This window comes from Amphiura filiformis, chromosome 13, assembly GCF_039555335.1.
Source record: "Amphiura filiformis chromosome 13, Afil_fr2py, whole genome shotgun sequence".
Classification (NCBI taxonomy): Eukaryota; Metazoa; Echinodermata; class Ophiuroidea; order Amphilepidida; family Amphiuridae; genus Amphiura; species Amphiura filiformis.
The window spans coordinates 42,879,994-42,904,400 of NC_092640.1; the positions used below are offsets into that span (position 1 = coordinate 42,879,994).

A 24,407-nucleotide genomic window follows, 5' to 3' on the forward strand; every position below is an offset into this window, starting at 1 on the left:
CAATGTGGTCATATAAACCAGATACAATAGGAGTTAATAGTAACTTTGCATAAGATGTTTTTTGAATACATGGCGGAATTGATTAATTGATGGTGAACTTTTAAGGCTGTTATCAACATTATTCCATAACTTAGTAGCTGCATATTTGATGGATTTTTCACAGAAAGCTCTTTTGATAAAAGGAAGCCTCAGGCGATCTTTATTTCTGGTGTTTAAGTCATGGATTTTAGACTGTTTTACAAACAAATCATCAAAAACACTTGGTAAAAATCCATTTTCATGCTTGTACATAAATAAACCAAGTTCAAATGTATACATATCCCTGACACTTAAAGTATTATACCTAATCAGTAAGGGATTAGTGCTACTTCTATAATCACTTGCACTTATAATACGAAGTGCCCTCTTTTGAATTTTAAAAGATCATTTATGTATGATGAACATGCACATCCCCAAGCTAAAATACCATAGTTGATATACGGTAATATCAACGAACAATACAATGTATATAACGCCTCATGTGGGAGGAAGTTTTTTAATTTATTAATGATACCGACATTTCTTGAACATGTTTTTACAATATTATCAATATGTTCTCTCCAAGTGATACTCTGGTCAATTTGTAGACCTAGAAACTTAGTGCTTGGCACTCTTTCAAGCGGTGTTCTTGCTGTAGAGTGCCTGTCAGAATCAAGAAAGAGTAACAAGTTGTACTCGGGTTTTGTGTTCTTCTTGGTACCGAGTAACATATAATTAGTTTTTTTAGCATTGACAGATAATTTATTTACCTGGAACCATCTATTCACATTAATAAGCTCTTTGTTGAAAACCTCCTCCACAACATTAAACTGATTGTGAGAGTAAAATAAATTGGTGTCATCAGCAAATGAAATCACATCAAGTGAATCAGTAACTAAGTGAATATCGTTAACGTTATATGATGAAAAGCAGTGGACCCAGTATTGAACCCTGTGGCACACCGCAAGTAAGATTTTGCTGTTGAGATGAAACACCATTATAATAAACATATTGCTTTCTATTACTCAAATAATCCTCAAACCATTTGTGTGTAATACCTCTAAAACCATATTGATAGAGTTTATCAAGCAATATTGTATGGTCTATAGTATCAAATGCTTTTGATAAATCTAAAAACTTGAATTTGTTTTTAAATTACAGCATGTAGTTTTTGTTGTTTGCTTTTATATTTTGTTGTCTGTCCCTGAAGAATAGCAGGTTATCTGCTCGAAACGTCGATTGTTTTTTTGTCCGTTCAGTGTTTGACTGCTATGTACACAGTGATTTTCATCACTTTCAGTGTACTGTTTTCCTGACACTTTTGTGGGCTCTGGAATTGGCAATTTTTGGCCATCGAACTTTGCTTATTTTGTGCCTACTCTGGATGTTTGGTTTAGCGTGTCTGTTTATATGCACAGTGATTTTCATCACATGTTCTAGTGCAGTTTTGTATTACCATTGATCCTTGTTGTTTTTGTAGGTTTAGCACTTTTGTGAGCCTTGGAACTGGTAATTTTTGGCTATCGAACTTTGCTTACTTCCTATGCCTACATTTGCTGGTTTTGCCCCCCCCCTGCATATTGTCTAGTCTGTATTTTACTTGTTTCCCCACATCAAGTTGGTGTACCTTGCTCGTTTTCCTTTCTACACTGTATACCTGATGTGAAAGATCTCAGTTGAGCGACAATTTTGCTTTGTGAATTGGTTTTTAATTTCACTCAACATTGAAATAACTTTTCTAACTTGTGTCGCAAATTGACAAAATTGAGGTTGAGGTGCAATATCATTTGAAAATGGGATGCCCCACAAAATTGAAAAATGTCAATTGTCAATTTTCCCTTTCCAGTCAATTCCAAATAGGCAGGGCTCGAAATAAGGAGGGCCCAAGGGCCCTTGGCCCTCCGAAAATCAGTGAGGGCCCGAAAAAGACACATCCCGCGGGCCTTCGGGTAATTTTGTGCCCGGGTACCCGGCGCATTTTTCGGGCGGGTAACCAACTAACCGGGTACCCAAAATTGCAACAAAAAAAAATTGAATTTGAATGCACTTTAAAATCATTAATAGAGTATGACAAATTATCACTTTTCATATTAAAAACACAAACAATCATGCCCCATTTCTTTCTGCAATTTTCAAAACTCAAATCTAAACGGCAATTTTAAAACAAGTCATGCTTTGCCTTTATTCAATGTGGCAACCTATAAAGTATACCTACCCACTCCTGAAATCCAAAGCATGCATACTGTGTCTGGCATGTGTTGAATTTGTCAGATTTATTTCGTTTTTGCCTCACATCACTATGTGGGCAATGCTCAATAGTCAAATGTGGAAAATATAGAGTATGCAGACATGTACAATATACATCATGGTACTCATCATCTGGTCAGATTTTACTTATTTTCAACTTGCCGACAGTGAAGTTACAGCCATGTGAAAAACTTGCCAGTACTTAGGCAAGAGCCAAAATCAAGGCTCTGCTCCAGAATCCAGAAAAATACAGCACTAATTTTTGGGAATTAAAAAAAATATCTTGTTTTGCCAAATGAAACATTAGTATTTGTACAAGTCTGTGGGCTTGATTGTCTCAGCATACAAAAAATGCCCTAAAAGTAAAACTGGGCCTAAAACCCATATTTTTGGCCCTTATTTTTTTTTTAAATTGACCAAAAAATTAAAATTTGACTTTCAGTTTCATTGCCATTGAGTTAAGAACTATCGGGTTAAGGTAGCACCATCGGATATAAATTTTTTTCTAATTTAAATATGTGAATGTCCATGCTCTCCTGATTAAAAAACTGAAAATTTTATTTTAATGGGACATTCGGTTCTCGAGATATGGCCTGTCAAAATGGCGCGAAACCAACAAATTGGCAACAACTTTCTTTTTATTTTCTTTATTTTTGGCATGCAGTGTTGCCAGGTAATTTTCTAATTATATATGCATAAATTATGCACAGTAAAGTTTTCAGATACAATTAGAGGTGGTATGATACTGAAACTTGGTACATGGGTAGTACACATGAAATGCTACAAAATTACGGTTGCGTTTGGCAAATTTCCATTTGCATAATTAATTAGGGCCCTAATCAACTTTTCTAATTAGTGGCCCTAATTAATTATGCAAATTGAAATTTGCCAAACGCAACAGTAATTTTGTAGCACCTTGTGTGTACTACCCATGTACCATGCCTCAGTACCACAGCTCTTTTAATTCTATCTGAAAACTTTACTTTGCATAATTCATGCATATATAATTAGAAAATTAACTGGCAACTGGACTTGTCAAAATATAGAAAATAAAAAGAAAGTTGTTGCCAATTTGTTGGTTTCAAGCCATTTTGACAGGCCATATCTCGAGAACCGAATGTCCGATTGAAACAAAATTTTCAGTTTTGTAATCTACAAGGCAAGAGCTTTAACATATATTTGAATTGAAAGAAAATCTAAATTTTTGCATTAGCCGATAGGGCCACCTTAAGATTTAAGTATGTTTCATGCACATAAGACAACAAACATTTTGGGAGAATAGAGTATTGGAATTAATTTAATACTGGAACTTACTTTTATTGCAACTTTTGCTACGTTGCGTCGGGTCTGGAACCACCAGACTTCATCAGGCAACTGACCCGCTGGGCTGGTCACATGGTCAGAGTTCCAAAACTCTGTTTGAAACTACTGGATGACTAAGAACATTCACTCGTTTTGGGAGAATCTTTTTATAATTTTGGTCAAATCATGTAAAATTAGACAAATTATAATTAACTTGCCTTCAATATAATTGTATTCAGTTGTACAAAGATGTACATTGAAATGTGCAGAACACAACATTTTATCAATTAAGGGGGTACTACACCCCTGGCCAATTCTTTGCCTATTTTTGCATTTTTCTCAAAAATTATAGCGCATTGGTGACAAGTAAGATATTTATATTATAGGGGCAAGGACTACAACTACTGCACTGGAAATTTTATTTCAACACAGACAACAGTTGTGGAGTTACAGTCAAAAATGAGGAAAACCAATATTTGATCAATAAATCAATAACTACTTGCCGTGAGTTGCTGAATTTTCAGTGCAGTAGTTGTAGTCCTTGCCCCTATAATATACATATGGTCATGTTTTTTATACTGGGACCCTAAAAAAGGTGGTGCTGTCACATTTTGCTAAATCATTTTGTCTACTTATTCCTATATTTGTGCTAAAATTCATCATGAACAATTGTTTTTGGTCTTATTTTGAAGATAAATTATTAATCTAATGAATTAATAACAAATACAATTAAACAAATGTATTAATTAATTACAACAGCTTAATTAAGTTAATTAGTCAGGGGTGGTGCCGAAGTGGAGGAGCCGGAAGCGGAGGAGCTCTGTGTAATTCCAATGGGAAGTTGATGTTCATTAATAAAATTTATGCACTTTGTTGCCTAGTAGAAGTAAAAATGCATTTTGCATAATGTTAATCTTATTTTTAACTTTCTATAACTATAATTGCCTAGTTAATCTTAATGAACTTAGTAATTAAGGATTTAACAAGCTTTTAATTAATGCAGGAATGTGGGTCATACAATACAATGGGCTGTAATTTTGCATGCATGCATATGAAATAAATTTCAATATTGTTTTATCTTTGAAATATGAAATAAATCTTCTAAAAGGAGATTATTACAGTCAAAGGATTTAATCTGATGACATATTGATCTCTGGTTATTGTTAAATAGTTTATTGATGTAGGCTAATTGTACATGTATTGTTATTCACTGAATATTGATTTTTGGAACACCCTATATAGGAATTGGGTATTTAAATTTGATATTATAGCAATTCTGTAAACTATTTTGAATATATCTTCCAAATTTAATGGCACTTAGGGAAATTTTACATAAATTAAAAAAATTAATTTACAACTTTTTTTCACACCCTGTATAACACAATGGGCTTAACAAATATAGTGCAAACTATACATTTAATGAAAGGACTAACTGTGTACATTCCAAATATCAAATTCAATTTAAATTTAATATACTATGTAGAAATATTGGGGCGGTAAAGAAATTTAATTTTTTCTGTATTTTTCAATGGAATCACCCTGTATATTTTTGGTACACCCTGTATATCCATTCAAACTTTACAGATTTGCAATCATGACAATATATGCTTTCTAACAATGTATACTTTTACTAGTTTGGGTGAAAACTTTTTGAAATATAATCAGAAATACAAAAAAGGAGTTGATTTTTGACAAATTGCAAGATGTGACACAATTGGGTCCCACCTCAAAAAACATGACCATATCTTACTTGTCACCAATGCACTATAATTTTTGAGAAAAATTCAAAAATAGGCACAAAATTGGCCAGGGGTGTAGTACCCCCTTAACAGAACTCCTTAATTTTATCGAGTGTTATAATAAAAAGCAATTGCCTCTGAACGGTTAAAGTTGTTTGTGCCCAGTTAACATGTAGCTCAGCTAACAAAAAAACATAGTCATTTGCATTCCTTCATATAAAAAATGCAGTCGTTATTTTGAATTAAAATGAACAAGGCATGCATATCTTGGTTAGTAGTAGTGCAAGTTAAGTTTAGTTTCAACGATGAAAGAACAAGATGTGTTACTCATTGACATGCAAACAACAAACAAAAAACACATTACATCACATGATTTTTTATAACATAATTATTTGCAACAAAGTATGACTTGATAGTGTACATCATGCATGGGAATTCAATTTTTTGTGCAACAGAACTTTAGTGATAAGTGTAATAAGCCCTACCTTCTATATACATTAGCAGTGCAAGCGGATGATGATGACATGGATCCATGAGTTATTTGCATCAGGAGGAGTCAGGTACCAGTAAAATCCAGGAATGGTAGGGATAATGAAGCAACATCAAATTACCAATGATCCCCCAAGTAGGCCCAAAACCAGTACACCAAAACATAAACAAAGAAACAAAGACGAAGAGAAACAAAAAAAGACAAGTGTGAATTAATTTGTACATTTTAGTTTTCATGCTGAGGAGAATCAATTCTCTCTGAGATTCTCTAAAACTGATTTGTGTGAACCTTTTTAGAGCCTTTCACACTATGTTATTAAAGTAAATGGGGGATCCGGGAGAATCGTAAGATTTTACAGCTTGTAAAATGCTGTTGCCGGAATCCAACGGAATTCTCACAAGGTGAAATGGAATTCTACCACGACGACCTGAGCAACTCTCACTACATTCAAGCAGTAGGAGCTACCCCATTTCATTGGATGTTCTCAAATCGTCGGATCTGTATATGCCAGCCTGTCCCAGAGCCTGATATAGTTGATGCACATCTTTGGCATCCTGTCAGATCACATGACCTTGAAAGTTCCCAGATCTACACTGTATCTTGATCATCAAGATATTACAAGAGATCAAATCCCCAAACATGAGTTATTCCCCCTGGCAAAAGAGATCATTTCCTAAGCCACAAGAGATCATTTCCCCAGTCACAAGAGATCATTTCCTAAGCCACACGAGATCATTTCCCCATCCACGAAAGATCATTTCCCCATGCCACGAGAGATCATTTCCCCAAAACACACGAGATCATTTCCCCAGCCACAAGAGATCATTTCCCCAGCCACAAGAGATCATTTCTCCAGTCACAGGTGATCATTTCCCCAATCACAAGAGATCATTTCCCGCCACAAGAGATCATTTCCCCATCCACAAGAGATCATTTCCCCATCCACAAGAGATCATTTCCCCAGTCACAAGAGATAATTTCCCCATCCACGAAAAAATCATTTCCCCATCCACAAGAGATCATTTCCCCCCAAACACACGAGATCATTTCCCCAGCCACAAGAGATCATTTCCCCAGCCACAAGAGATCATTTCCCCAGTCACAGGAGATCATTTCCCCAACCACAAGAGATCATTTCCCCGCACAAGAGATCATTTCCCCATCCACAAGAGATCATTTCCCCAGTCACAAGAGATCATTTCCCCAGCCACAAGAGATCATTTCCCCCGCCACAAGAAATCATTTCCCCATTTACAAGAGATCATTTCCCCATCCACAAGAGATCATTTCCCCAGCCACAAGAAATCATTTCCCCAGTCACAAGAGATCATTTCCCCAGCCACAAGAGATCATTTCCCCAGTCACAAGAGATAATTTCCCCATCCACGAAAAATCATTTCCCCATCCACAAGAGATCATTTCCCCCCAAACACACGAGATCATTTCCCCAGCCACAAGAGATCATTTCCCCAGCCACAAGAGATCATTTCCCCAGTCACAGGAGATCATTTCCCCAACCACAAGAGATCAGATCATTTCCCCATCCACAAGAGATCATTTCCCCAGTCACAAGAGATCATTTCCCCAGCCACAAGAGATCATTCCCCCCGCCACAAGAAATCATTTCCCCATTTACAAGAGATCATTTCCCCATCCACAAGAGATCATTTCCCCAGCCACAAGAAATCATTTCCCCAGTCACAAGAGATCATTTCCCCAGCCACAAGAGATCATTTCCCCAGTCACAAGAGATCATTTCCCCATCCACAAGAGATCATTTCCCCAGTCACAAGAAATCATTTCCCCATTCACAAGAGATCATTTCCCCATCCACAAGAGATCATTTCCCCAGCCACAAGAAATCATTTCCCCAGTCACAAGAGATCATTTCCCCAGCCACAAGAGATCATTTCCCCAGTCACAAGAGATCATTTCCCCATCCACAAGAGATCATTTCCCCAGTCACAAGAAATCATTTCCCCATTCACAAGAGATCATTTCCCCATTCACAAGAGATCATTTCCCCAGCCACAAGAGATCATTTCCCCAGCCACAAGAGATCATTTCCCCAGTCACAAGAGATCATTTCCCCAGCCACAAGAGATCATTTCCCCATTCACAAGAGATCATTTTCCCATCCACAAGAGATCATTTCATAGTCACAAGAGATCATTTCCCAGCCACAAGAGATCATTTCCCCAGTCACAACAGATCATTTCCCCATCCACAAGAGATCAATTCCCCAGCCACAAGAGATCATTCCCCCATTTATAAAGTTTTTCAATGTTATTCCTACCCTTACATGAAGTCTAACCCACCCCAAACCTTACTACATGTATGTATACAAGCCTACCCTACCCTAGCACCTGAAAATCGTCATTTCCCCATTCACAAGAGATCATTTCCCCATTCACAAGAGATCATTTCCCCATTCATAAAAGATCATTTCCCCAGTCACAAGAGATCATTTCCCCAGCCACAAGAGATCATTTCCCCAGTCACAAGAGATCATTTCCCCAGCCACAAGAGATCATTTCCCCATTCACAAGAGATCATTTTCCCATCCACAAGAGATCATTTCCCCAGTCACAAGAGATCATTTCCCAGCCACAAGAGATCATTTCCCCAGTCACGAGATCATTTCCCCATCCACAAGAGATCAATTCCCCAGCCACAAGAGATCATTCCCCCATTTATAAAGGTTTTCAATGTTATTCCTACCCTTACATGAAGTCGAACCCACCCCAAACCTTACTACATGTATGTATACAAGCCTACCCTACCCTAGCACCTGAAAATCGTACCTATATTTAATGTATTTAAATGTATGAATGTTTTAATAATGTTTTAATTACCGTACTTTATTTTCCCTCATTTCATCGAAATCGTTATTTTATTGCTAACAAAATAAAAGAGAAACCTCTCACATAATTTTGGAAATTAAAAATACCCAAAAAATACATTATCCCATACACAAAATGCATGCATGGACCTATCAAATTTCTAACCTGCAAGAAAAAAGCTGCTGCATGCAAGAAAACATTCTTACCCAGAAGAAAAAAGCTTGTGTACTTCAATGTATTTTATTTTTGTATTAATTCAGAGTTTTAGAATATTTTTTTTAATTTCCAAAATTATGTAAAAGGGTTCTCCTTCCTATAATTAGCCATAAAAATGGCCATTTTGATGAGATGAGGCTAAATAAAGTAATTGAAACTTGAATTTACACCCCTACTAATGCGTGGACAATTTAAATTTGAATAGGGAGTGGAGAAGTGACGATCTGGTGCACAGCACATGTAGAAGAACTTGAGGGGGGGGGGTTTGGCAGACCGAGAAGGGGGGCAATCAATTTGTGGAGGGTGTCTGTCTGCCTTTTGTCTCTTTCGTCCAAAAAACCTTGTTTAGAGGCATTGTAGATGTCAAAAAAAGAGTTCCTTAGGTTCAAGTTTTTCTGTGGCACTGATTCGCTGAAAAACACATGTACTGGGGATGACAGAGGGGTATTTTAATACCCCCCTTTAAATCAAGAAAACTTTGGCAAAATGTATGCCAAGTAGAGTATACCTGCAGATTCAAGAAAATTTGCCTAAATGTATGTCAAAACTGGAGTGAAATCCAAAGACTTGTGGGGGAATGCAATTGCCCACATGTCACTTTGTGCAAGCTGCATTTTAGCTAAAGCCATTAAAGTGCATGTGTGAGGGAACTAGCTGAGTGACAATTAATTAATATGCTTCGGTCTGAAAAAGCACTGAGCCTGTCCGAATCTGGGAAACACGGTGCCAGTCCTAATATTGATTCGTACTAACACAGTGTTATTCAGATTCAGACTAACGCAGCACAGAAGGCGTGTTTCCTACATGTATATGACACGGTTTCAGATTTGAAGCAGGTTTGACTGCCAAAAATGGCAAAATATAAAGTTTCAAAAAATATTGTTTTAAATATGTTTTCTAGACTGAAATTTTGTGCAGAATTCATTTCTGAAGTCAGAAATGCACAATCTGTCATTGTTTTCCTGATATAAGCATTACAGTAGAGGCATATGCTTTTGACGGAAATAAAAATATGAGATCCATAAGTGACAACATCATCACAACATACTTGAACTCTATTGGCACACTTATAAAGGCTCTGCAAGGCTCACATCATGTTGTAGTGCAAGTCTGACATCTGATTGGTGCACACACATTGAATATAGGTCACATGATTGCGCAATATTACAGGTACTAATTGTTCCCGATTTTGCTCAAAAATGGGGTGGCGAGTCACTTTGATAAAAAAATTAGAACTCAAAAAATATGCATTTTAGCACAAGTTTGATACTATATCCCTGTTGTACTGTATCATGGGAATAACTGATTAGTTTTTCTGAAGTCAGAAATGCAAAATCTGTCATTGTTTTCCTAATATGAGCATTACAGTAGAGGCATATGCTTTTGACGGAAATGAAAATATGAGATCCATAAGTGACAACATCATCACAACATATTTGAACTCTATTGGCACACTTATAAAGGCTCTGCAAGGCTCACATCATGTTGTAGTGCAAGTCTGACATCTGATTGGTGCACACACATTGAATATAGGTCACATGATTGCGCAATATTACAGGTACTAATTGTTCCCGATTTTGCTCAAAAATGGGGTGGCGAGTCAATTTGATAAAAAAATTAGAACTCAAAAAATATGCATTTTAGCACAAGTTTGGTACTATATCCCTGTAGTACTGTATCATGGGAATAACTGATTAGTTTTTTAAACATGTCGCCTCATATTTTTTTTTTTTGGTGATTTTTCAAATGCCAAATTTTACGTAATTTACAGATGTCACAAATTGATAAAAAATTAGAAAAGAAAATTGAGAAGGAATGGAAAGATATTAATGTTATACCCAAGTAGGAACTTATACTGTGCATAACTGATTAGTTTTTCAAGCCTATAGCTCTTGTAGTTTTCTTGTTATCCCGATTTTTATAAATGGCTGGAATTTTTACACACATCAAAATTTTAAAGGGTAGGGGAAACATTTTTACATTTTGCAAGTCTTTCCCTTAGTTAAAATGAACAAAGTGAGGTATCAAATGAAAGCCCATTCAATACTGCATAGACTGGTAGGTCAACCATCACTGTAGCTCCTTCCTATCAAGAGTTATGATTTTTCAAATCAATTTTTTTTGCCGAAAACGGCTTATTTTGGCATGTCAATTGTCACGAGGCATGTCATATTTGAATGATTCTGGCACGCAAATGATTAAGTCAATCACAAAACAAATACCTGAATCCATCAAATAGTACCCTCAGCTGATATGTTAACATTTTAAAGGGCCATATCTATGTATATTGTAGACTCTATGAGTATACAAAGTTGGCATGTGAAAATTTTTGTCACCCAAAAAGTGTGTTTTTCGGGCAAAATCGGCCACAAAAGTCAGCATGCAGTGAAAGTTAGATTTCATAAAATAAAATCGCCTTTGTGTAAAATGGATCATCGTGGTAAAAAATGATGCATTACATCCTTTTTTTGTACAGTAAGTCATTGTAAGGTATTGTCAATGATGGTCGCAGAAAAGTGCAGTTTTTTTAAAAACAGACATTTGCCCATAACTTCGCTAAAATGAAACAATTTTCAGGACAAAATCCCTCGTGCCGTTCTCGGTCGCATTTGTTTAGTCGTCGGTAAGAACTTCCGGTGTACTTAATTGATGGGAATGTTCTATTATGCGTAGGGGAGGCAGATTTATATTGTTGTATTTCGCAAAGATGGCTTATTTTTTAATGTGCTATGTGCATATGTAAATACAGAACTGTATAAATTATTCTTGAAGGAATCTGACAACACTTTATATCTCTGAAATGTGTATATCTGTTTTGTATTTTTCCCCTATGGTTACGATATCGTTGATGCTGGCATATGCTATCCATGATGCTATTTTTGTGACACAAGTATGTCAACAATTACATGAATTAGCCAAGTGACTTGCAATCTAGTAGATATAGTCTAGAAATAGTAATGATAAAAGATTTTATTTAATTATAATAATATTATTGATATTTTTGGTGGTACACTGATTAATAATGATGGCGATCTTTTCTTTTAGACCACCCGAGTTATATAAGGTTAAAATTACGATTTTAACAAATTAAACTTTCACAACAAGGTTAAACATGTTCTTAGCTATACAAACATACCTTTTATATCGTCGAACAAGCTTTATTTTGTTCCAAAATCCACGTTTTTATCAGAATTTTTTGACGTAAAAGAGCTGAATACTAAACCGGTGATACAAACTCCAAAACTTTCGCGTAGCACGAACGTTGATGTACGCTTGTTTGACGGTGATTTACGCTTCAGCGTATCAAGCATTTTTAAGCCGCGTTTGACAGTATTTTACTGCATGACGCAATTTTGTATTTATTCAAGATGGCGAATTTCTCTAAAAACGCGATGTATTTTTCTTTTAAAAATCCTCATTTCACACATTCTTTGCCACTTTTCACTCATCTAATCATCTTTTTATGTGACGGAAGTGATGCTGGTATGTTTTTTGTTTTTTTTTTCATTTTTAAATTGTTCTTTGAGACAAAAACTTCTTTGCAGAATAGCTGTTTTCACATGTTTTCAAAAAGTTGTTTTAACCTTGCCTTGTTTTTTACCCCATAATTTCCCTCATTTATCGAAGCCCTGCCCTCCTTCCAAAACATTAAACCTTGACTTCAAAGTGTTTAACCTTGATGCAAAAGTAAACCTTGATGCAAAAGTAATAATTTAGTCCCTATATAGCGAGGGTGGTCTAAAGGAAAAGATCGCCATATTAAATGATATTGGTGTGTTTTCGATATGTGAAAATTAGGTGGCCATCAATTTTAGCGTTTATATTTTCACGCGTGACCTTGTTGCACAGAGTAGGCCTACTCTCTCCTCTGTGCCTTGACAACTTGTTGTTAATCTAATTACCAGTCGTTCAAATCCATACTTATTGCTGGCATTTTGGGCTTATTTATTGTTGCATTTGGCAACCCTGGATATTTCTTATTGCTGTCTCACTCCCTATGCCGTTAACGCACTGTACATGTAGTGTTCCTAGTTTATCTCACCATTTTGGGCGCTGACCTCAATGCTTAGCAATTAGTGCGACTGGTAAATTTTATGTTTGCATAGCATTTGTTACATTTCACTGATTTCAGTTCGTGATCATTTTTGTGGGGGATGGTGAGAGAGACGGCGTCGTAAATCATCTAATTTCGCCGAAATTCGAAATGATATTGCGTTACAAGAAGTAGGTAAGAATCCTGGTATGGGTTAGATCCTCATTATGAGTACAGTTTTATATGCATAGTCCAAATTTCAAAGAAATTTGTTAAATTGGGAATAGCGGCGCAAAGTCTAAAGCGTAATTCTCCATAGATAGGGACAGGCACATCTGAGCGAGGGCGCTAATTATTTTACTTGATAATAAAGCCCTATGTAAATCTGTGCCATTTTGTGCCACTGAAAACACCATTTTTGGAGAAAATGATGAATAAAACCAAAATTAATCTGTTTCAGATGCTCTAGTTTGCATTGACAACAGATTCAATGCTTTAGGAAGCAGAATGCAACATTGACTTCACTTTTGAATATTTTTTCTGGGAGATATGCTTTGGTGAAAATCACCGTTTTGGTCAAAAAAGGGGTCAAAAAGGGGCATTTTTGGGAAAAAATTCTATTTTGACCCAAAATTCATCTTCTGACAAAAGGGAAACATGGTTTGACAAAAACTTTCATCCTTTTCACATAATAATTCCAGTTTACTTATTTGCTGGGAGAAAGCACTTTTTTGTTATCGCTTGGGAAAAATCATTGTTTTTGCCTAAAATGGGCCCAAAATGGCCGAAAAATTGCAAAATTTGACCAAAATTAGCACAAAAATCACTTTCTTACCACCTTAAAATTTGAATTTTCATACAAAATTTCACAGATGTGTTGAAAATGATAACATACATAATATTCAACAAAAATTAGATTAACGCGGCTGTGTACTCTAGCCATTGTTTCTTTCTCAAAATTGAGTTTTTATGATATGTTTGTACCTTGTTATGTTTTTTATAAATACAAGGAATGAAAATCCAGATTTGTAAACTCCAACTGCAATATTTTAAGGATTTTATTTCACTATTCCACTCGTGTTTGAAATTGAAAAGGAAAGAAAATCTTTGTTGTACCAGCAAGGTACACGCCACAAGAACAACTCATCGCGTTGCGTGTCGCGCAATTTGTTAACGCACAAATACGCGACGCTTATCTGCATGCGCGGCGCATCTTATGGGAACACCACGGAAGCACTAATTCTACAAAAACCTAGTGTTCAAATGGCTCCGTTTTAGCTGATAAAATGTGGGTTTTTTCAAGATCTTTCCCCCGATTTAAATATCAAGTTATGAATGGATTTCGCTCAAACTTCTCAAGGTGCTGTGGATTTACCCGATGTTCACGTTATATAAGTTACAAAAAACGAAAACTGTCGCATTCTCCTGTGAGATTCGATGAAAGTTCAAAATGTGACCACTTTAAACTTCAACGGCCATTATTTCAATGTTCATTTTTTTCGGTAAAATGACGATTTAGGTGTACACGATAACTCAACAAATACAGCATCTATAGGTAAGCAAATATGATCATCGTAAAAAGCATGATCGACTTAAGAAACGGTTTTCTCATTTTTTTATATGTTGGTCTATTTCCGATTTTGGGCATCATTTTGTGCAAATAGGCGTTTTGAATTTTAAAAGTTCATTTTGATGCCTTATATGGTCAATATCTCAAAAAATAAGGCCAATATCAAAAAATAAAAAAACGTTTTTGGAATGGAGCCTCAAGATTGAGCTAAAAACAAAATAAAATATTTTGGAAAGAGTGTTTTTTTGTTATGATGTACCTAACAAATATTGCCAAAAACTCACTTTTTTGTGATTTTCTTCAAAATTGTTGTTTTTACCCCAAATATGTATTTATATTAAGATTTATTGATGTCTTGCCTTCATAAAAATGTATACTTTTATATGTTTTGCGCGAATAATTACAAAGTTATTGCACGTTTACTACATGCATGTCTGAGAGCAGTGTCCGAAATAAGGAAAATATGGAGGTTGTCCCAAGGATAACTAAAGCATGAATTCTGCTTGTCCTCAAAACATTTTGGTTGTCCCCAAAATATAAATGTCATGTTTTGAGGGCAAAGAATCCAAATAATGGTTGTCCAGGGATAAGTACACAGCTCAATATGGTTGTCCCCAGTGATTTTTGGACAAGAGGACAAGAGGATAAGTGCTTATTTCGAACACTGTCTGAGAGTACACAGCCACCTTAAATTACAGTGAAAACAAAAAATTGACAGGGGGGCACAAAAATTATCAAGTCCCCCATGCACTCCTACATAGGTAAGTCTTATCAGAGAAAATGGCCCAATGTTCCGACAGTAATTTCGTCATAACTTCACTTAGCAATACAGTAGAAGATTGGTTTTGGTGTCAAATTGTTTCTGAGATTCGGAAGTCACGTAAAGCCGTTGGTCCCGTGTACAGGAAGAGTCAAACCCTGTGCACGTTAAGTGTCAGAGCTATTCGAAAAGAGAAGGGGGACCATCCCCGGTTCTGATATCTGCAATCAATCCTAGGTTCCAGGATCGTGCATAGGTAAAAAACTATGCACGTTAAGCCCGTGCGACAATACTCAATTTGAGGTATGCACGTATATGGTCATTTTCACGGTAAAGGGTGTAACTTTTTGATTTTTAGGGTCAAAATTTCAAACCACTTAAATATGTTTCTGTTTACTGAAATCATGCATAGAAGCAACTTAATTTCAAGTAAAATAATGTTTCAAGGCTTAAACCTTTTGATTTCTAATAAAAATTTGACATTTGCATAACATTTTGGTTAAAATCTAAGAAAAATGTATTTTACATAACCTCAGAAAATTTTGACATGAAAGCTGGAATACATGTGAAATTCCATTCCAAAGTAAGTCAACAGATATAAGTTAAATTTTATACCATGTTTTGCTATGTTTGTAATTGCAGTTTTGAAAATTTTTAACATCAAGTGTCATTTACAATGGAACTTTCCAAACCTTAAACATATTTCTTAAGTTTTAATTGGGTTCCTAAAATAATTTGAATGTCTAACTTCATGTACAAATACTACTTGATGAAAGGAACCTCCCAGCCAAGTTTCACAGAAATTGGAGTTATTTTTAGAATTGGCAATTCAAGCGATTTGTGTTTCGGAGGCTTCAGTTAACAACACAGGTGATCATAAAAGTAAAATATTTAGCTAACTACTACAAGTTGACATAAAAAATAGGTAAAAAATATCACAATTACCAATTTTCATGCTTTGCTTCTAAGTATTGAATTTCAGTTGTGACAAAAATTAAATTATCACAGCAAGTCATTTTTTTTGTTTCGGAGGCTTCATGTTAACAATTGTTAAACATTGCAGAAGTAGTTTTTTGAAAACAACAGTGTTGGGATCATCTAAGCTGTTATTTTCTTGTGTGTATTGAATCAATGATTCTATGCGGCAGATATTGTAGATTTATCACACATTAATTTTTTCACCCATTTGTTAAGTATGGTGTTTTTTGCATGTGAAGCCTCCGAAACAGGCTTTTAAGGTATCAGTATATTTTTCAAACATTAACCATAATGTCAATTTTTTTTAAATTTATGACATTCTGCACATATCAAGTAATAATTACAATGCAGATATCAGTATGAAACACACCAATTTAGATATGCATAGATGATAATTAAGTTTACTGTTGTTTCGGAGGCTTCATTTGTTTCGGAGGCTTCAATTGTTAACGGAAAGTTTGTATTGGGTCCCATTTTCAAACGGTGATATATATCTCCACGATTTAAAAACATGTGACTTGAGGATCTAGTTTGCTACATTTTAATAAATAGATTGGATGAGCTCTTTTATTTATATTTGCACAAGCTTGCTGAACAGTTTGTTTCGGAGGCTTCAAAAAGTTAACGGAAAACGGCTATTTGAAGTCAAGATTTTATAAAAATTTTAAAAGCTTGCAAATCGGCTAATTTTTGTTACCCATTTCAAGTTAAGATAACAACTGTTATGAATCAAAAAGAAGTGAAGAAATAACCAAGAATTATGAACCAAAGCTACACCCACAAAGTTTGTTAACAATTGTTAACGGAAAATGAAGCCTCCGAAACGATAAATATCGAAGTCCGGTTCTCAAAAATACAGGGCCGTTCACAATTAAATCTAATGTGGCAGTGTTTACTGAACATATGACTGTACTTTCAGGATAAGAAAAATTATCCATGAACTAACTGAAGAAAACACAGGGTTTTACAAAAATGTTACTGTTTTTTATAGTTTTTCAAAATGGCAATATTAAGTACATTTAAGCCTGCTAAAACTGAACGCAGTAACTCCCAAAGCTGATTATGCTACCCAAGGTAGCTGCTAACTAGATGACTTATGTGGCCAAAATTATGGAATTCTGTGGCTTTATTAGAACACTACGGATTAAAATGTTAAAAATCCAAAGTTACACCCTTTACCGTGAAAATGACCATATAGGAAGAAGAAGAAGGAAGGAAGTTCTCTCTTCCAATAAACAACAATTCATGTTAATAGAATTAATTTGAAATTTTTATGCCTGTCCCTACCATAGATAGGTATAATACAAAAAAAATTGAACTTTTTTTGATTCTCATCAAATTAATCTCATATTAAAGAGCTAAATGAAAGAAAACTGATGAGGCATAAATGAATGTCATACGACATGTGGTTGCGGAGATATGCTAATTTGAATGGCTCCATTTTTCAGCCAATTTCCTGTATAAACTTTTTGTGCATGCACATATTAAAATGCTTATAGGCCTATACTGATGTGCATTGTGAGTACACAATTTTAAGAAACAAGCACTGTCTTGCTATTTACTGGTACTGAACTGTAAATGTAATCCTAGATTGATTGAATTTGTATTGATGTGAAAATAGGGGCATATCATTTTCTTTGGAAGGGGGGTTCCCAAATATACAGGGGGGTCATAATTTTTTGGAAAGAAAAATAGGGGGGGTCATTAAATTTTTGATGACCAAGATGTAGGGAGTCGCAAGATGACCACAGATAGTGTGTTTATCTTATTCAAAAAGACTGAATACAATTTTAGCCTCTTCAGGGGGTACATGCCCGGGGGTGCCACTCATATACCATTGCATGTTGTCATCACTGACCAGACACTTTTATTTTTCACCCAAAACACTGACATGCCCAAGGGCTGAAAGGTAACCCTTACCACTGACCTGCTATGAAAAAAGGATACCCAAATCACTGACCACAGCCATGGTGCAAACAAAGGTACCCATATCACTGACCTTACATGTCCCAATGACCCTTTTCACTGACGAAGGTAGAAAGCAATATTTACCTAGTGTATTTCCAATCCCTTTACATACAATTTCTGTTATAATATGAAATAGCCTGGAATATCATCCTTAACACAAAATTGTGGTCATACACAACAAACAAGCTGCAATCATTTCATTGGTATCCAATTAGTACAAGTACATCCTGGGAAGATCATACACCAACAGGTTATTTGTAGTGGAAAAGTTTTATTTCCTATTCTTGGCAATAAATACATGATACTCCAGCGTTCCATCGCCAAATCCGCCGGTTATCAGCGGCACAATTTGCGATGGATATTTCGATCAATTTCACCCGGGAATTTCATTGCAGGCACACTGTCTGCACTTTCTAAGGTCATAAATTATCCAATAAATTAATACAGATTCATGTAAAATGTAATATTTATTTCACCATGTCATGACTTAGTTGGTGTGAGAAATGCATCGTCTAAGCAGTGAAGCTTACCAACTTTAAGCTTATCAATTGGTCATGTGTGTGCCGAATTTTGCACCCTCTGGACTGGTGTGTTTTTGAATGGTACACAACCCCCGGCACACAATCGGAAGTAGAAACCGGGAGTAGAAAGCAAGAAACATCAGCAAAAGTGATGAAAAACGTGATTGCATTTTCTTAATAAGCGCCGTAGCTTTGATTTCAGTGCTGAATACCGGGCCGAATCCATGATCCGCGCTAAGCTCTGAAATCTGAAATATAAAGCACTTTTTTCCCCGTTTAACTTCGGTTTTGCGCGGGTGACAAACAGCGATGGTATGGTATTTGGGAAATCCCGCCTATTTTCAGGCGCACCACTGAGTAAGCAGTGTACTTTTTTTAACATCTATCTATATCACCATTTCACAACATTACTATACACATCTAATCTACTACAGTAGCTTACAGTCACTGTATTCACAACTACTACTGCCCTGGGACCTAGGGAGGGTGCAGGTAACAAGCCCGGGGATGATCCCCCTACTCTTTTCGATAAGGCCTGCAACTTTTTACGTGCTCAGGTTTGACTCGTCTGACACACGGAACCGCCATTTTACGTGACCATTCGAACCACGAGACGCTGGGCACCCACCGTGTACACCTGCACATTTTACACGGTGGATGGGAACGAGGAGAAATATCACAATTATATTCTACTAGACTGAAAGAGCTTATGATTATGATATTTCCGAACCTATTGGAACTATTTAGAGTGAGCAACAAGGATCGGGCAGGATGGGGTTTCGAACCACGGACCCCTCGCTCAACTCTCCCTAATGGTCCAGCGCCTTAGACCACTAGGCCACCTCGCCCTCGATGGCAAATGTCACTTCACGATTTCCAAAAGGCATGGTTCCTGTCATATATCTGGTTCAGCAGTCAAACGTATGTCGTAATCCATTCCGATTACACAGTATCTGTACCTTGTACAAAATTAAGTAGTCTCTACGCCCGTCTCTCACGCAGCCCGCTTCGGCAGCATGCACAAACATCACCGAGTTTTAATCATGGTACAAGACCGGGCACAAGACTAATATATTACACTTACAGACCCGGAAGTAAGAAGTTGTTTATACAATCAGGCGGGCAATCAGGAACGAAAACAGCGGCTGACGTCAAATGCTGGACTTTGATTTTTCATGAACCCAAAACGCCGACATATCTATTGTAAAAGGGTAGGCCTACCCTTTTTCCCAGAAAACACCAAAATTGAGACCCTTTTTCGCGTCCCCTGGACGTGGCCTATGCTTAAAAGATACCCTTTTACCGCCTTGAAATTTTGGTCGGTGATGACTTCATTGACGGTTCAACTGGCACCCCCGGGGGTACATGTAAGGTGTATCAGTGGGTGGTGGGGGAGGGGGTCATAAAATTTTGTTGCCGAAATAGGGGGGTCGCAATTTTATTGATGCTGACTTTTTGTAAATTTGGGAGCCCCGCAGAAAATGATAGCCCCCTAATATACAAATGAACATGTATGAGTAACATTTTGTTTTATTTCTGTTTTCTGATGCAGATTCCAGCTTTGACAGAGGATGGAAACCAGGGACTGTCTTTTGGAATTTGCAGGAGAGCATTAAATAGCTTTTCTAGAGCTTTCAAGAGCTGTTTAGAACATTTACAATAAAATGTAATGAGAGAATGGTCAACTAAGGAAAGCTAAAAATCACTCTCCTATATCCGATTTAAGGAGAGCAGTAGAGAGTGATTGCTCTCGCTCTCCTCAAAAGGCAGTCCCTGGGAAACCACAGTGAGGGCCAACAGCAAATTATGCAAAAATAAAGAAAAACTTATTCAAAAAGATGAAATTTGTGTTGAAGTGTCTTTTTTTTTTTTTTTTTTGTCATTGAAAAACTCACGGTTTTGATACTACCCACCCCGAGTACACCTTTTTCACTGATACAAGGGGGGGTAATATGTTTGAGGGGGCACCCTTTAAAATGTTTAATTATTATAAGCAGTAGCTGATGCATTCACCCCCTCCCCCAGGAAAATGTTTTTGAGCAGGCACCCTTTGGAGCACTGGCTGGCGCATGCTCCCTATTCCGAAGATCATTGCAGAAACTCGAGGGCCAGTTCACTTGATCATCAGAATGGGGTCACTCCTGCTCAAGTATGAACCCCCCCCACCCTTCCCCCACCTTAAGTTTTGTCTTTGAGCAGGCACCCTTTAGAGCACTGGCTGGCGCATGCTCCCTATTCCAAGATCATTGCAGAAACTCGAGGGCCAGTTCACTTGATCATCAGAATGGGGTCACTCCTGCTCAAGTATGAACCCCCACCCTTCCCCCACCTTAAGTTTTGTCTTTGAGCAGGCACCCTTTGGAGCACTGGCTGGCGATGCTCCCTATTCCAAAGATCATTGCGAAACTCGAGGGCCAGTTCACTTGATCATCAGAATGGGGTCACTCCTGCTCAAGTATGAACCCCTGCCCCCAGCTTAAGTTTTGTCTTTGAGCAGGCACCCTTTGAGCACTGGCTGGCGCATGCTCCCTCTTCCAAGATCATTGCGGAAACTCGAGGGCCAGTTCACTTGATCATCAGAATGGGGTCACTCCTGCTCAAGTATGAACCCCCCGTCCTTTCCCCCAGTGTAAGTTTTGTCTTTAAGCAGGCACCCTTTGGAGCACTGGCTGGCGCATGCTCCCTATTCCAAAGATCATTGCGGAAACTCGAGGGCCAGTTCACTTGATCATCAGAATGGGGTCACTCCTGCTCAAGTTACTCCCCCATGACGTGGCCATAGAGTACGTTCCCCATCAATCAATTTGAACATTTAGAAAATCAAATAGGAAAATGGCCAAAAACAGCATGTGTCCGCCCCGCCATCATGCCCGATGTGCCCACAGTCATTCATGCATCTATCATAGCAAAAATCTGCTAGCGCTATGCATGATGGGATAGGAATAGGAAAGGTCCAAATTTGCTTCTTCCCCTGACTCAAGTCGGCACAGAATGAGAATCTATCCCAGCATCCACAGCATGAGCCCATTCAATTAGTATACGGCCATGCGTTTTGAGTTGGGCCGGTAATGTGTTACATGTTTTCGCGAGATGAAAATTGCATGTTTTTTCGTTTAGATATGAATATCTTTCACATATTATACCCAACATATATAAAAGTATACATTTTCTGGCTGTAAATGAACCAAGGAATCCAAAAATGCACTTTAAATTGACACAGGGTGTAACACTAAGGAGTTATGAAACTGAACATACCAAATATTTTAGGGAAAAAATGTAAAATTTGACAAATTAAAAAAAAATGTTAGCTTCACCCCACATATTTAAAAGTTCCATATTTGAATTCCTCTCAGTCAGAGCTTTAAATACTTATATAACATCATAGGGTTCAATAATATTAAAATGATTTTGCGCCAGCCTCTTTCAAGGCATATTTTCCCATTGACTTCAATGTATAACCCGAACGGAAAATAAAATATGCAAAATTGCTTCTCAAAGCAAATTAAATTACCTGGAATATGATTGTATGGTGTTATAGTATGCAGTTTAAAGTGAATTGTAAAATGTGAAAAAGAAATGGACCTCTTGCATCATATGACCCCTGGGGTCACTTTTATTAAATTTGCTCCTCCTGATCCTCCTCCTCCTGATCCTCCTCCACCCCGCACATTATGCTAATTAGATGCAAATTATTCAAATGTTAATAACTTTTTACAACTTTTTAAAGGTTTACTGTATTGGTCTCATCACAAGCTTTAATTTGACACCAAATTTAACTACATAGGCTGCATATTAACTGAGAAAATTAAAAAGATGAACCCTAAAATGTCGCGCGCATGTAACATCTCCACCTATTTACTGGCCCAATTCAAAACGCATGGCCATACGCAAACCATGCCGGGTTAAACATGTTCACTCACTCAGTCACTACTGACACTGGCAAAAGTCGCCGAATTCGTACTACACAAAGTCCCCAGTTCACTCACTTTTTGCGCAAGGCATCCATCCAATCTCATCAAACCAAACATTTTTATGTACAAAAAACTACCTTTATTCACCACAGCAGTACTCCATTTAACTTACCGCTCAACTCCGTTATTTAGATATTTGGAGAGTAATTTCCGAAAAAATTGGATCGAAATCGCACTTTCAAACCCACTAGAAAGTCGCCAAAATTTGCCACGACCACGTGCGAATCATCTGTCCTCTTCCGGGTTATGATCAAGTTCAACCTTTTGACTTGACCTTGTAAGCTTTGGAACTGCTTTTAACTCGATCTAATTCCCCCCAAATTTTTTTTCAAAAACATCGCCGTAAAATTTACTACCGGTAATGAATTTTCAAAATGGCGCCCGGTGCGCGATTTCCTATGCTGAGACAGGCTGAATATTATGCATGCTCAGGTAAGGAATGCTCACATACCTACCATAGAGATAGCGTGTAACTGTAAATCAAATTTACACACAAAATGGGAAATACGAGGCTGATGGACATAGGAACGGCGTCCATGAGGCTCAGCGAGTCTAATCCTCTCACGTAAATACTTGGCAGGTCCATACGCTGGCGAAAGTTACGTAATAATCGGATTATTACCATAGCAATAGGTGAAAACAATTTTGAATATACCGCGCTTCACTGATACGCCATGCGCGTACCTCTTCATTGAACCATATCATGCTGATTACTTGCACCTGTAAGATTAGTATCTTTGAAAAGACCAGTATTGTATTCAATCTATTATTGCAGACATACACAGGTGATGAGTGTAACCTGCTTGTAGTGCAGCGCGATATGTTCAAAATTGTTTTCACCTATTGCTATGGTAATTAATCCGATTAATTACGTAACTTCGCCAGCGTATAAGTTTGGATGTAGTAGTAGTACCGGTACAATGAGATTGTAGTACACATATATGTAGTCCGAATAATCAGACCCAGAACAAAATATTAATTTCTGACATGATCGTGTACTGGGTCTGAACTGTTTCCATATGAAATCTTGATGGCAAATTGGACAATAGAAGCACGTGGTTCTACGTGACAGCTTTTTAATCCCTATTCATGTTACGTGAATCACGCTATTGTGGATCATCCTTCTGATACTTGAGTGTTTGGGCAAGCGGAACGGTTTTTTGTCTACCTCTCTGTTTGTAAACAAACCAGGAGGTCGAAATCGTCCTCCTCGCCGAATACAAAAGTCAGCATAATAGTACGGCACTAACATATATGTACATTGATAAATTTATAAGCTTACTTTTTTTTCGGACTCGCTACATACAGTGACCAGTCCCGCCATACCTGTATATTTAGCCTACGGTACTACTAGTACTACACATGATCATACTGTTGTACTTACCAATGATTCTTCTAGTCCCATCTTGCTAAAATGCAGTTGAATCAGGATTCTGAGTTGCTTGAACGTTCAAAACTTCAGCTTCGGAGAGCAGACAGGTCACGGAAAGGTCATACATGCGTGCATATACAATGTACATTATACCCAAGGGGGTGACACTAAATTCACGGTTGTTCTATTAGCAACGCAAAACCTATGAAAAATTCCGCTGGTTTACTAACTAGAAAGTGAGGCCAGTTATCGATCCGTTATGAATAATTCATGTTCGACCCCTTGGATCATGTTAATTGATATTGGCAAATAACAACGTTGTTAGTTTTGCGAACTTTGTCTGTTCAATGAGAGTATAGCGCGCCCCCGATACATCTGG

The 24,407-nt window shown here is 37.1% G+C and overlaps 1 protein-coding gene across 1 annotated transcript in view; it reads right to left on the minus strand.

The window, feature by feature from the left end:
* The window catches only part of LOC140168388 (NADH-cytochrome b5 reductase 3-like), a 61,581-nt gene extending 37,406 nt beyond the window's left edge, over nucleotides 1-24,175 (minus strand). The window contains exon 1 of the mRNA XM_072191769.1: nucleotides 24,041-24,175. Within this exon, the coding sequence (XP_072047870.1) occupies nucleotides 24,041-24,061 (21 nt within the window). The 5' untranslated portion in view covers nucleotides 24,062-24,175. The remainder of the gene's footprint in view (nucleotides 1-24,040) is intronic.
* Between the last annotated feature and the right edge of the window lie 232 nt (nucleotides 24,176-24,407).